The 14,746-nt window shown below is 34.3% G+C and overlaps 1 protein-coding gene across 1 annotated transcript in view; it reads left to right on the forward strand.

Annotated features, from left to right (window-relative positions):
* The first annotated feature begins 3,542 nt into the window (after positions 1–3,542).
* The window catches only part of fry (microtubule binding protein furry), a 30,378-nt gene continuing 19,174 nt past the window's right edge, over positions 3,543–14,746 (forward strand). Inside the window, exons 1-14 of the mRNA XM_088187291.1 lie at positions 3,543–3,626; positions 8,436–8,485; positions 8,566–8,655; positions 8,790–9,184; positions 9,258–9,457; positions 9,524–9,739; positions 9,805–9,928; positions 10,878–11,099; positions 11,172–11,406; positions 11,487–12,292; positions 13,096–13,307; positions 13,375–13,571; positions 14,011–14,212; positions 14,278–14,454. Of these exons, the coding sequence (XP_088043417.1) occupies positions 8,574–8,655; positions 8,790–9,184; positions 9,258–9,457; positions 9,524–9,739; positions 9,805–9,928; positions 10,878–11,099; positions 11,172–11,406; positions 11,487–12,292; positions 13,096–13,307; positions 13,375–13,571; positions 14,011–14,212; positions 14,278–14,454 (3,068 nt within the window). The 5' untranslated portion in view covers positions 3,543–3,626; positions 8,436–8,485; positions 8,566–8,573. The remainder of the gene's footprint in view (positions 3,627–8,435; positions 8,486–8,565; positions 8,656–8,789; positions 9,185–9,257; positions 9,458–9,523; positions 9,740–9,804; positions 9,929–10,877; positions 11,100–11,171; positions 11,407–11,486; positions 12,293–13,095; positions 13,308–13,374; positions 13,572–14,010; positions 14,213–14,277; positions 14,455–14,746) is intronic.

Below are 14,746 nucleotides of genomic sequence, written 5' to 3' on the forward strand. Positions count from 1 at the left end.
AGGAACTTATACCTGAAATACATCAGTATATAGGTATATTTTAGACAACTCTAGTTTAGGTGAGATTCATTATTTGTAGTCGGTTTTCACTTATTTTATACATATATTCTTGCTATGATTTTTCCAGAGTCGGGCCCTTCGAGGAGAACGGGCCCCGGGAATTTGTCCCCTCTTCCGGTAGGCCTGTGAGCAGCCAAGGACCGGAGGGGAAATTGGAGGGGAGATGGTAACCAACGTCTGGAATCGAACATGACACCAGAAAAAGAAGAAAAATCAAACGGTGTTTACGAATGCAGAAGAGTCCTTAGATAGCTGATGCAGGCAAAAATATGGGAAAATATGTCGAAATGAGGCCGATGAATTGTAAATTATATGTATGTGCATTTTTGCTGAACAAAGTAAAATTGCTTTGGTTTGTATGTCAGTTAGTCATCAATACAATTTTGCTATTTTGATTGTGAATTTGATTTTTTCCAAGAAAAACATTGCTTTGCAGATTTATAGAATTGTAAATAATAATGCATTCAGTGGTGATAATTACATTTTTGTTGTCGTCTTCGTCCAAGCTGCAGGTGTGCAGTCAGGATTTTGAAGTCGGTGAAAGAAAAATATTCATGATGTATCCATATAACTATACATATCCATATGACTATCAGAGCACGTAAGTATACAAATATTTTTTTGCTCAGTATTTTCGCGTAATCGGAACATATTTGGCGCAATGAGGCGGCTGGTTCAAATGTGCAAAGTTTCAGACAAAAGTAAAGAATCTTGGAATCTTATATATTTATATAATTATCCTAATCTGCTTTCGGATGCGTAAACCCAGTCGGTCTGCCGAAGCGGTATATATTGTGTTATATTTACGTTAGATAAATAATCCTGGCTAATTTCTCGTGAAATCGTGGTTTACTAATACAACTATCGAATATACTGAATGATAACATACGAAATTTTGGTTTGGAGCGTTTCCGACTATGTTTCCGAAATAATTAAAATATAAAAATGGCGGCTTGCAAAATAATTATCATATGACTTTGAATGTATTTTTGTTCTATTTGATAAAATATAATTATTTAAATTGCAAATTAACAAAGTACGTTTTAACCATTAAAATATAGATTGTAAAACATAATACAGTGGAACCTCAGATTGCGAGTAACTTGGTTTACGAGTGTTTCACAATACAATTAAAACAATTACTAGAATTTTGACTTGATAAACGAATGATGTTTTTCAATACGAGCAGTAATTGCATCACTTTCTTCCTTGATGATTCTTCTTGGTTTTGGTTTATTATACTTCTAAAAGTTTAATCTTATTTTATAATTGCAGATATCATGGGGAATATGTCCAGTCTCTTGTAATGAATGAACTTGAGTATATGAGTAGTATCAGAACAGGATGTGGAAGATATGTATTGCCTGTGACTGAGCGTGTTGGAGTAAACCCGTTCCAAGTATTGTTCGACGAAATGGCCCATGATATATGGGTAAACAACTTATTGGAATATGGTAATTATGAATGCATGTTACGGTTGACAAATAATTAATTATTAATGGTTCTTTTAAATATATATAACTACTTTTATAGATCCGGTAGAGGAAGAAATCCTACAATATGAGGTAGTTGACTACTCACACTTTTATGAAGTAAATGGCGAGATATTTGTGGTACTAAAATAATTTCTGTATATTCTAAAAAAATATATTTCTTTTTTTAACTTTATAAAAACATGGTTTTATGTTTAAATTCCTCATTTCCAAGCACAAATCTCTTTAAGCATATTTATATGTTTCCTGTTTTAGTACGTCCTTTAATAATTCAATATATACGGCAATGCATTTCTGAAAAAAATATAATGGCCAATTTCTGTATCCCTGGAAAAAGCTATAAAAGACAATAACTGTTAATATTTTTAGCCCATAATTATTATCGAAAAAATGAGTTTATTAATTATTTCGTGTAACACTGTTTTATATTAATATAATATGATGCAAAATTTAAGATTGTGAAAAATTTGAAGCGTTGTACGCAGTGTATTGTTACAACGTTTGACGGTATTCCGCTAATGTTTATTTTGTCTATGTCAGGGTGTCAGCTTCTGTGACGCAGTGCTTGTATCGTTGTTTTTTCCTCTGTTGTAATTGCAAACCTGAATTTGATCTTCCATTATGTCATCAGATAGTGATTCACGTGTTCATATTAATAAACTTATTGTTTATGTGATTTATAGATATACGACCGCTAAATTTAGATATCAGGTCAAAAAAATGAAAACGAATAAGAGTGTTTTCGTCTTCTGATGAATCTCACAAAGATTTCTCTGTAAGCATTTTTTATGAAAATCCAAAAACCCCAGACATGGAGCCACAGAAAATGAAAATAAGAAAGAGGGCAAGAAATCAACACAAAACGCCAAAAAGTTAAAGAGAAATAGCGGCAAAGAATACACTACAAAAACTTCCAAAATTGTTAAAGCTAAAGTTTTAAAAAATAAGAATTGCTTCTGCTCAAAAAATGTTTGGCAAAAAAGAAAGGAACTGAAAATTTTTTCAAAGCAAAATTTTTTTTTTAAATGTACAGTTCCTAAACAAACGATAAAATAAAGACGTCCCAGAACTGGTGAAAGACTGAAGAGAAAAGCGAATTTTTTAAACACTATAAATTCAATAGTTGCTGTTTGTAATTTTTTTTTAGATACTTTCAACATCTCGGGCTTTGAATACCGAAACGGGTAGAATAGATGGTCGCAGGAAAATGCCCGGATCATATCGGAAAACCTGTGAGGATAAAATTACTGTTATAAAAGAACACCTTCTATGTTTCCCAGCAAATGAAAGTCACTATAACAGATCTCATCACACTTAAGGTCGATAATATTTTAACTCTAATTTAGATATTAAAAAAATGTATGGCCTTTGTGTAAAGACATGTAGGGAAATTTATAAATCGTACGTTAATGAGTGGATTTACAGAAGATAATACTGAGTTCAACTTAAGTTTTCATACTCCTCTTGAAGATACGTGTCAAAAATGTGATTCACTGAAATTAAAAATTGATACATCCAGCAAAAAAAGAAATTTGATCTTACACGAATACATGATTTACATTTAAAAAACGCCGAACAAGCAAGGAAATGTTTAACAGATGATCAGCAAAAAGAAAAAAACCCTGAAGAATATTTTGGATTTTCATTTAATTAAGAAAAGGCGTTTCCATATCCCAAACTTTCTGTTTCGGTCCACAAATAATTATGGGCACATTTGTCTGTTATTGCCAATAATTGTAATTTATTTAAATAATAATTTTGATAGTTTTTTATTTTTATATTATATTTCTAATTTGTTATATGTCTATGTATCTAAATATATAAAATATTATGTATTCTGAAAATTACAAAAAAAACAAGTTTTATGTTTTTCTGTAAAATTTGATTTTTGTGCCATGTTTCGTTTCTATATTAAAGTGTATAATTATTATTTCAGTGAATTTTTAACGATTCTTATTTCAGCTTTTGACAAGTGACTGTCAAAAGGTTATTCACACTGGCAACACCGGTTCACCTCCAGCCGTCTACTTTGTTGTGGTGTCCGGTGCGGCTCCAGCTCGCCGCTGCCGTTTCGTTCGTATACTCTTATTTTAGACCATTTATTTTTGCAATCGCTCCAAAGAAGCAAATTGCGCCGAAGCCGCGTTCGGTCGCGTCACTTGGAATACGTTTACAGTTATTCGCAAAATACGATACGCCCCCTTGACGCTATGAGACTGCGTCTCCGAGACATACTCCAATCGCCGCCGATCACATAAACTCCATTCGATCATGTCACACGTAAACGCGCTGTAAAACTTCTATGTGAAAACTCTCATATAGCAATCAATCGATCATCTTTAAAAATACTCTTCCGCCCGTAACAATTCGATGCCAAATGGCATATCTTTATCACTTTCGAGTTTCCAGGATCTTATCCAACGGTCTCAATATTCTCATCTCTGCTTTCAGCTTTTCTTCGGTCTCGTTTAGGCATGTGAGATCTCATACCCTTGTATTTTTACATATATGATGACGTCCTATTCATCGTAGAGTTCTCTGATAGGTACTAAGAAACATAAATACAATTTTAACGGACACATCTTTTTAATAGCTTCCTGCAGAAATTTTGACTTGATGAATACTAGTTTTAAACAACTAGCTCGTTTATCCTGATATGTATGTAATAATACATTTAAAAAAATCAATTGGATTATAAAATCGATGTAAACACGAAACCCTTGACAGCCAACATACTTATGTTAATTAAGAAGCAAACATGTTCAATGAAAGCTATCTAAACAATCAACCATTAAATGTATGGTTTTTGATTTTGTTAACCGTTCTAATCATAGCTGTGGAGTCGCTTAAGGCTTTATCTTATGGTCCGACTCCGATTTTAACAATTTTAATAAGATTATTTTTTGCCAGCGTATAATTAATAGCAATAAAAAAATGTAAAAGATTTTCAAAATATAAAAAAATACAAGAATTTCAAAAAATCAATAATACTTTTTTGTTCTCGTGTTTTTGCATAATAGTAAAATTTTGCAGTCAGTCCGTTTATTGATTTTCGTCCATTAAAAATATTTGAACTTATGTTTATAAAAATATTCAAATGTTAATCAAGTAATGACAATATATACATATATTATGGTAACTTAAAAAAAGTAATTTTTGTTAAAACATGTTACAATACCGCGAAAATAGTGGACAGTAATGTGCTAAGTAAAAAAAGCCACATCTACCAAATTCACCTTTATTGATTATTTATAATGATATATTTAAAAAAATAAGTACAAAAAATAAATTGTATATAAAAATATACATAATATACCTAAAGTAAAATAAAATATTTATATTAAATATAACAATACACCCATACCTCGCTTTACGGCCTAGATACGTTCCACGAAACGTGGCCGCAAAGCGAAAAGCCGTATAACGAATCAATAATTCTAATACAAATTCACACAAATTTAATGGGATCGGTTCCAAATTTGTTAAATATGTAACATGGTTTATCATTTAAAATGCATTTTATCTTTTTATTTCATTTAAATCAAAAATACATACATAACAAGTACATACATTTGTACATAAAATAATAACAGACTCCAAAAACCAACAATAATCCATTAACAAAAATGAAACAACTTCATGTTACATAAAACATGTGTATGAATACATACATAATTTTTTTTAAAATGGCTTTAATCTGAAGACGATGAAGAAATGGTAACCTGCAGATCACTGTCGTTCTCATTTTTCGCTGGTAAGGATGGGCCTGGCTTAAAAAAATTGTCCAAGGTTGTTTGTCTTGCCTTTTTGTCTCTTTCGTTCTTCAGTGATTAATAACAGCTAATGGCTGAGTTAATTCCTCGAGAAACTTTAGCGCTACGTTCGACGTCAGGATCGTTTTCAAGGAAGATGTTTATTCCTCGAAATAGGAAAAGGCTTTTGACAATTTTTTTGATGTTAGCTGTTTGAATACAACAGGCTCTGTCTCTTCATCAAATGCCGGTTCTGCTTGCAATTGAATGAGTTCCTTATATGAAAGGGGTTCCCTATCAGCTTCAAGTAGATCAAGCACATCACGTTCGTTTAAACCTTCAAAGACGAGATCATGTGCTAGATCCAAAATGTTTTGCCTAATTTCAGGAAGGCAATTAACTTCTGCATCAGTACTTTTTACACGTTCTGGCCATATTTTTTTCCAAACATGGTTCATTGTTGTTAATTTTAATTCCTTCCATGATTCACTGATGCTGTCAACAGCATCCTTGATGTTATAGTTTTTCCAAAATGTTTTAATTGAAGATTTACCATCGGTTTCCCTTATAAGTTGTCGGAAAGTTCGGCATAGGTACTATGCCTTAAAAGTGGCTACTGCACCCTGATCCATTGGTTGGATCAGAGCTGTTGTATTTTTCGGAAGGTATTCAATCATGACATCTTCAGATAGTTCGGATAAATTAGTAGGATGCCCTGGTGCATTATTCAAAATTAGCAAAGCCTTGTTGCTTAAGTTATTGTCTCGCAAATATTTTTTCACTTCTGTGCAAAAGGGATTTTTGAACCAATTCTCTAAAGTAGCTTTAGTCATCCAAGCTTTCTTGTTGGATCTCCATATGACGGGTAATTGAAAGTTAATCGTTCTTTAGACACCTTATAACCAGGCGCAGATTTTTTGGTTTTTGAAATGTACGTGCAATCAGACATTCGCTTCCAATAAAGCCCTGTTTCGTCTACGTTAAACACTTGTTCAGGTGTATGACCACCTCTTTCAATAATTCCCTTTAAAATGTTGGGATATTCCTTAGATGCGGCCTCATCGGCGCTAGCTGCTTCACCTTTCATTTTAAAATTATGCAAATTAAATCTATTATTGAAGTTTTTAAAAAATCGACATCGAAAAAAAGTTTTTTTTGCCGTTATAGCGAAACATTTTAGGCCGTAAATCGAAAACGTGCCTTAACTGAAGAGGGCCGTTATAGCGAAAGGCCGTATAAACAGCGGCCGTATAGCGAGGTATGGGTGTATTCTAAAACAAAAATAGATATTATATTGAATAATTATACTCGGGAGAAGGGGAGGGAGGAGGAATCTTGTTTTGATAGTTTTATTTTGCCATGTTGACTTAATCTGATCTAATACTAAATTAATTAAACTTTTGCAAGTCGGACAGTGAACAAATAAAAAATAAATAAATATATATCCACAATAAAACATATTTTGTATGCCATATAAAAACATTTCTTATTGAACATAAATTATGCTTATAAAAAACCACTGCTCACTCCGACAAGTTCAAACCTGAAAAAATACTGCACCAGACACTCCCACTCGATTGATGCAATCTCGATTTATATTGGAGTGGGGATAAAAAACCAAAACGTTCCGATATTGGAACACCGTGCATAAATGGGTTATATTAAATTTGATTATTTTAAGTGCAGAAAATAAATGGTTTTTAACGCACTCAACGTGTTAAAGAAAATTATTTAAAAGAGACCCTGACTCCTCTTAAAATATCAGAACTCGGCGACTCCACAGTCCTGGTTTTAATTATCATTTGTAATGAGGCATGGCGGTTATCATTAACAAATTTTGCAACTAAATGTTATCGAAAATGAAATATCACTGTGATAGTACAATCAACAGTTATTCACAATTTTTTCGTTAAAAAAGCTTTCACTTGAAATATCAACTCTTTTAGTCATTTTGTTTTTAGACTGATCAGATGTTATATGGATTTCGTATTGTGATACATATTCCTGTAAAAATTAATCAATGTAGTGAGTGTCTTCGCATAGCTGGCCCGAGGGGCAGGCGGTACAGGCGATTACTTGGGGCGCTAGATCTTGTGAGGCGCCGTGATACCAAATAAAAATATTGTTAAGAATACTGCGTTATTGTTAAGATGCGCTCACCTAAGCGATTCGCTGTAAAGCAATAGAAACATGTATATATAATTTCTATTGGATGCGAATTACGTTGTCATAAATATTATATGTATAGACAATCCAATATGTTAACTCACATCGTCTATGCATAGGGAATACGTGTGCGTATACATATTCATTCTCACATATACAGTTTTCCGAGAATTGTTTACAATGATATGGGAACATTACCAATACTAACGCAGAGCTGTTTTGAGTGTAGGTGACCATACTTTGGAAATTTAATTAAAAATTAATTTTGTACCATATTTTGTATCATTTTATTTATTATCTAATATAATTTTTTTAAATTTTATGAGGTTGAAAAGTGAACTTATTTATATATATTCGACACCAGAATTCCGTTTAAAATCTATAAATTGCATTAATAATGTCGTTTTATTACGATGTGCTTCTTTCGTATCCTGATGAGTCATCGTGTTCAGTCAGAAAGTGTCGCCTGTAAATGTGCAGTTTAAGACTCTGAGGCTAAAAAGTTAGAAATATTAAAAATTATTAGTCATTGACACGTCCAATCGAACATGTTGTTATTAAATTAAATTAGTTATTAATTTTAGAATATATAAAGGGTTGTTGGCGAGCTGCGTGTCCAGTTGTGCCTGTTAATTGCAATTACATAAGTTAATTTAAATATATGTGACGCTAGTAAAGATTAAAGATGTAATTGAAAGTCGTAATTAAAGTCAATGACGTTATTAAAGATAACAGATGAACTGTTGACTGTGTAAGATTAATTTACATTGTTGACGCGCGAGGTTAAGTGTAGTTGTACCTATGCTTTACGAAAAAGAGAGTTGTGCTAATAATCTAAGGAGCAATTGAAATTGTTTGTTCGTGTCCGCCCTACGATGGGCGGACGTCTTCGCGGTTGCCACATATTATTAAAAAAATAACTATATTTTTCCATCGCAATGTAATGATCTTTATACTTTTTCAGAAGCTGAGACGCATCATGAGCATGGTATCGTCATAGTGGGATTCGTCAACGTAAGTTATATCACTAACACTAGACAATGAACATTTTCGAATCATACTTTTTGACGATCTAATATATTATGTTTTTTCAGTCACAACAATGCTGATGAGTAAAGGAGAGGACGGTGTGCCGTCCGAAAAGACGGATAATTATAATCTATCATTTAACAGCACCGAAGAAGGTAATCTTATTTATGTTGCTCAATCGGACGTGTTATATTCTCTTTAAATGTCTAATACTTTGCCATAAGTCCACTGATTTGATAACATTAACGATATAATTTAACAATTCACTCAAGTAATTCAATGTTTTTAGGATCTGATGAGTTGAGCGTTGAATTAAATAATGAATCTGAACTGTTGAGCCAACCCAATCAGCAGCAGTACACCCCTGAAGGAGGTTCTCTGGTGGATGTTGTCAACGAGTCATTGAGCAACATAGCTGACGCACAGAATAGTCAGAACTATGTGCTGCTGCAAGAATCGAAGGTTTTCGATCAGCCCGACAGCGCCGCCGGCACCAACAGTACGGTCTCATTCTCTTCCTTTCCATCGAGAGGCACCATGCTGCCGTGGGGCGCTCACAAAGAGCGTCCTAATTTGACTCTGGACACCGATATGAGGCCCGGCGAGTTCGTCATGTGCTCTCTGTTCATCGAGTTCACCGTTCAGGCCGAGAAGAAGATAGAATTTGTCATGTCTGAGCCGCTGGTTAGTATTTATACAATTTTCATTACTGTGTAAATAAATACAGATAGATATTGACATTGAAATAATTTTTCAGGATAAACAAATAGCCAAATCGTTGCAAAGGAACGAAGACACTCAATTGGATCAGATCCTTTCAGCTTTCGGGACCGTAGCTGAGTACTGCTTGCCGTCTTTGCTCAGGGCGCTATTTGGTTGGTTAGAGCGTCAAATGCAGTATTCTTGTCATGTTACCGATCAGGCAAAGCGTCCCCAGCAGGATCAAAAGAACAAAAGGTGCTTGTTTGTGGTGTTGATTAGCTAATCTTCTAACAAGTTAACATGTATTATTATTAATTTTAGCATAATATACATTGTGTCGGGCACTGTGCCGATACCCGAAGCCATTGAACGAAGCAGTGAAGAGTTGCAATTGGAACGCCGCGATCTTGCCGTCGAATTTTTGTTCTGCTTAGCTCTGATCGAGATATTAAAACAATTGCCATTTCATCCGGGACATGAAGATCTAGTGCAATATATAGAAAATTTAGCCTTCAAGCGTTTTAACTACAAAGAAGGGTGAGAATTGCAATAGTAGTTTTTTAAAATAAAGTAAATGCAATTTACAATATTACTAATTTCAGTATACAATCGAGTCAAAATGCAGCCAACATTCATATGATAGCTGACTTGTATGCAGAGGTGTTGGGAGTTTTAGCTCAGAGTAGATTTATGAGCGTCCGTAAAAGGTTCACTGATGAATTGAAGGTGAGTTTTATACTTATACACTATGTCTTTCGGCCATCTATCATTCGTTAGTTAAATAGCAAACTAGTTACTTACAATATATTTTTGCATATCATAAAAAAAAATATTACGTCCTATTAGTTGTTGCGTTTTTTTATTATAAAAATCTGTATTGCATTGGACAGGGATGCCATTAAATTTAGAAGGTTTCAAAGGTGGTTATAAAACTTTCGTTCTGGGGATTTTGACATTGGATATCTACGTAAGGGCGGGTTGTTAGTGAGTATATTAGGGCTGTCATCAAAGTAGGTCTGAGATTAATGATACAGAATCTAGCACAATAGCTCAACGTGTCGCCTACATCAGTTCACAGATGTGCTAATTTGCATAATATGGGTATCATAAATTGTCTGAGGAAAATCTCACGCAGCGAATATCAATAATTAATGATTCTAGAACAGAAAGATGTCAGAATTCATATTAAAAACCGTAATATTAATTATGGTTTTTCTTTTTTTTTAATACTACTTAATTTCATTAAACAATTGTTCAAAAGGCAAAAACGCGTATATAAGTACCACGATTAGAATAATATAATAAAATAGGTTAAATTCAAGTTTCCTGCGTAAAATATGTGACTGTGGCAGCACTTTACTTTATTATGACCATCTGTTATTTTTATTTCTGACCATCTATTATTTGTATTCTGACCATTATTATTTTTATTCTGACCATTTATTATTTTTATTCTGACCGTTTTTAATTTTTATTCTGACCATTTTAAATTTTTATTCTGACCATTTAATATCTATTCTGACCATGGTGCTAATAAAATTCTGACCCAAAGCTGATTTAAATTCTGACCATTTAATTTTAGGCGTTTAATTTTTAACTCATTTAACCCGCACCTTAATAAATGCAAAGACGTATGGAACAACTTGATTCATCATTAATTATTGTATTTTTTCAGGAATTGAAAAGTAAAGAGTTGTCGCCGCATACAACGCAAAGCATCATATCGCTATTAATGGGGATGAAGTTCTTTCGTGTAAAGATGGTGCCGATTGAAGAATTCGAAGCTTCATTTCAGTTTCTGCAAGAGTGCGCCCAGTACTTTTTAGAGGTTAAAGACAAAGACATCAAGCATGCGCTTGCCGGATTATTTGTGGAGATATTGGTCCCTGTGGCTGCGGTGAGCCTATTCGGCAATTGTTGACTAGTTATGCGTTAAATTTCATAATAATTGCAATTATATATATTTCAGTCGGTGAAGAACGAGGTGAATGTGCCTTGCTTGAAGAACTTCGTCGAGATGTTATATACTCAGACGTTAGACGCGAGTACAAAGTCGAAGCACAGGATGGCTCTATTTCCGCTTGTTACGTGTCTGTTGTGCGTTTCGCAAAAGACTTTCTTTTTGGCAAACTGGCATTACTTTTTAGCCATGTGCCTATCTCATTTGAAGAATCGAGATCCGAAGATGTGCAGAGTTGCATTAGGTACAATTATAAATTTTATATTTTAAACAAGCGGTTGATTTTGAATACCTGGTACTCAATTTGAACTATTTCTATTCCAGAATCGTTGTATCGCTTATTGTGGGTGTATATGATAAGGATCAAGTGCGAAAGTAACTCAGCTACACAATCACGCTTACAAAGCATCGTAAATTCGCTGTTTCCGAAAGGGTCGAAGGGCGTCGTTCCTCGAGACACTCCTTTGAATATATTCGTCAAGATTATACAGTTCATAGCACAAGAGCGTCTGGATTTTGCTATGCGCGAGATCGTATTCGAACTACTGATGGTTGGAAGGCCAATAAAAATGATACTGACTCCAGAACGAATGTCGATTGGATTGAGAGCATTTCTAGTGGTTGCTGATAGTCTGCAACAAAAAGAAGGCGAACCTCCAATGCCGAGAACGACAGGAACGATGCCGTCAGGCAACACTTTAAGAGTTAAGAAGACTTTCCTGAACAAAGTCCTCACAGATGAGACTGCTCGCTCAATAGGCATGAGCGCCTACTTTCCGTACATCAGAAGGATACTGGTGGATATATTACGGGCGTTGGATTTGCACTACGGACGTCCTTTGTCATTGACCAACACTCAAAACATAACCAAGGAATTGGAGATCAACACTGGAGATCGTAAACCAAAAATCGATCTTTTTAGAACGTGCATTGCTGCCGTACCGAGGCTAATACCGGATGGAATGAGTAGCAGCGAGTTGGTTGAAATGCTCTCAAGGCTGACGGTGCATGTCGACGAAGAATTAAGGGGTTTGGCTTATCAGAGCTTACAGACGTTAGTGGTTGACTTTCCTGATTGGAGGCAAGAGGTCCTAGCCGGATTCACGCAGTTCCTTGCCAAGGAAATTCAGGTGAGATGATATGGACTATTTTATAATATCTGTTTACCCAATAATGTTCATGATTATTCTGCTAATACATGTACCTAATATTCAACCCTCAATCACCACATTGAAACATTATCCGATACATAATTTTGGTATCATTGGTCCAAAGATTAATCTTTTTATTAAAACCATTGTTACTGACAATTTGATTAAATTAATATAATAAATAAAATTCTAAGATTTTTGTCGATAGTATTGTAGTATTTTTTTTAATTTGCCCCATGCCATTAGACCACTGAGAATTTGAGACAATGTTCTTATCCACCCCTATTTATTTTAACTATTAAAAATACTGTTACCCAATTAAAGAATTAAACTATTTTCTGTATTTGCCATAGTAATATTATGGCATATGTTTTTTTTTAGACTCCACATATTCTACACAAAGGGCCATAAAAGGCACAAGCGTGACTAATCTGGTCCAGCTGTTAAATCTATTTTTTTCTATGCACAATTCATTTATAATATGTGCATTCGAAACTATACAAATCACAATCTGGAGAATTTTTGATCCTTTTTTACATTTAGTTTCTTCTTATTGAACTTATTACTATTGAACTGTTTACGTGCATTGGTTTTGCGGGTGTTAAAATAAAATCTCACGCTACAATGGGGCAGAAAATTTATTAGACGGCAGAAAAAAGAGCTGTTACCATCAATGAAGAGTTTCTTGAAATATGTGTAAATTTTTGAATAAGAATACATAATAATTTGTATTTTTTTTAAATATGTGTATTATATGTAACATTTTCATTATATATTATCAGGATACATCTCCGATTTTGGTTGACAATGGTCTACGTATGCTTCTCCAATTGGTAAGCAGCTGGAAAAATAATGTGTTGACAAGCTTACCGAATAATACTGTGATCAAACAAGAACCGGCGATATCTGTGATACGCGGAGTTGAAGCTCTCGCTTTGGTCATGCTTTGCCAGTGTCGATTGTGTCCAAGAAGAATCGCAGCCCATATTTTGAGGTTTACTTGTTTTTAATTACGTTGCTTTGAGATATAATTAGTCGTTATTAATTACAATCATTTACAGGGAAGCTAAGTTGTTGCTGGAGAAGCTTGGATCTCAAGACGAGACACCAGTGATCGACGCAATGGATGCGTGTTGTAGTGAAATAGCAGAACAATGTTTGTCTTTGTTACCGGCAATCGAAAAGCAGGCGTTGCTCTCCGTTCCTAATTTAGATTTTCAATGGTTCTGCGACCGGACACATCCAATATGGACTCCTGGTGATTAATTAACTATTAACTAAAATACTAATCAATGTGCACTGTAGCCGTTTTATAGAAAATAACATTTACACAAGTGATTTCATTCTCTATTTTTCTTAAGCCTTCAACTGTTGCAATTAAATCTGATATCATCTCGCACCATTGAGCAACTTTCTAGTCCATTTGTACACTTGCTGAATTGACAGACATGCATCACCATACTAAAATTTCATTAATCAACATTTAGATGGAATTCATACAGAAATATATTTCATTAGACCACTAAATGTAATCTAATAAACATATTTAGAGCATAATTAAGGAATAGATTATATTTAGTGGTTTCATAGTTATCTTATGTGAGCATAAGAATGATGACGTGTTGAAGTTTTTTAGAATAGTGTTTTTAGTGTAACATGCGTATTTCTTAGTTATTGGAATTATAATTTCATTTCAGGTACCCAAAACGATGAGAGCAACAGTAAGGCCAACATCAGCATTTCGTCCAGTGTAAATGTCGTTGACGATCCGTGGGCTAAGTTCCTGATTGGCTTCATGGAGAGAGACAAGATTCCATTAAAGTGTCCGACAGCCGTACATCACTCCTGGCCGATACTGCACGCTAGGATCAACGCGTTGTACGTCGTCATCGATCCGATGTACGTATCCGTTTGTTTCCTGCAATAGGGAAGCGTCAGACTTGACTTGATTTGTTACATTCCAGACCCGTGAACGATAATCGGGCATCATTGTTGCGCAGCGCGACTGCGCCACGCAAACCTGCCAACGAGCGGGACGTGTACATTCACGTTTGGAAGAATTATTTGACCCTGGCGTTCAGGGTCGTGCCGCCCATCCCTAGTCCCGTGGTGCGGTGCGGCAGCCCTGATATAAGCTTAAGGTAGGTTTTGTTACTATGTTTTCACCATTGCATGCATTAATCTCATTATATATTTTGCGATCGTATCTCATAATTAGTAATTCGCATGAATTTTATTTTATTTTTATGATTTCTACTTACTAAAACTTTTGGCTTGTGATGATTTCCTTTCAAAATTCTTTATATCTGACCAATACTTTAATTATAATTAATTATGAGTGAATATCCTATATGATCTAAATAGTTTTATAATGAAAATAATTAAGGATGAACAAATATAAGTTGTATATGTAAATTACACAATCGTGAACAT

This window comes from Plectrocnemia conspersa, unplaced genomic scaffold (assembly GCF_051122295.1).
Source record: "Plectrocnemia conspersa isolate PC_06_02 unplaced genomic scaffold, ASM5112229v1 ptg000006l, whole genome shotgun sequence".
In the NCBI taxonomy this organism is placed as follows: Eukaryota; Metazoa; Arthropoda; class Insecta; order Trichoptera; family Polycentropodidae; genus Plectrocnemia; species Plectrocnemia conspersa.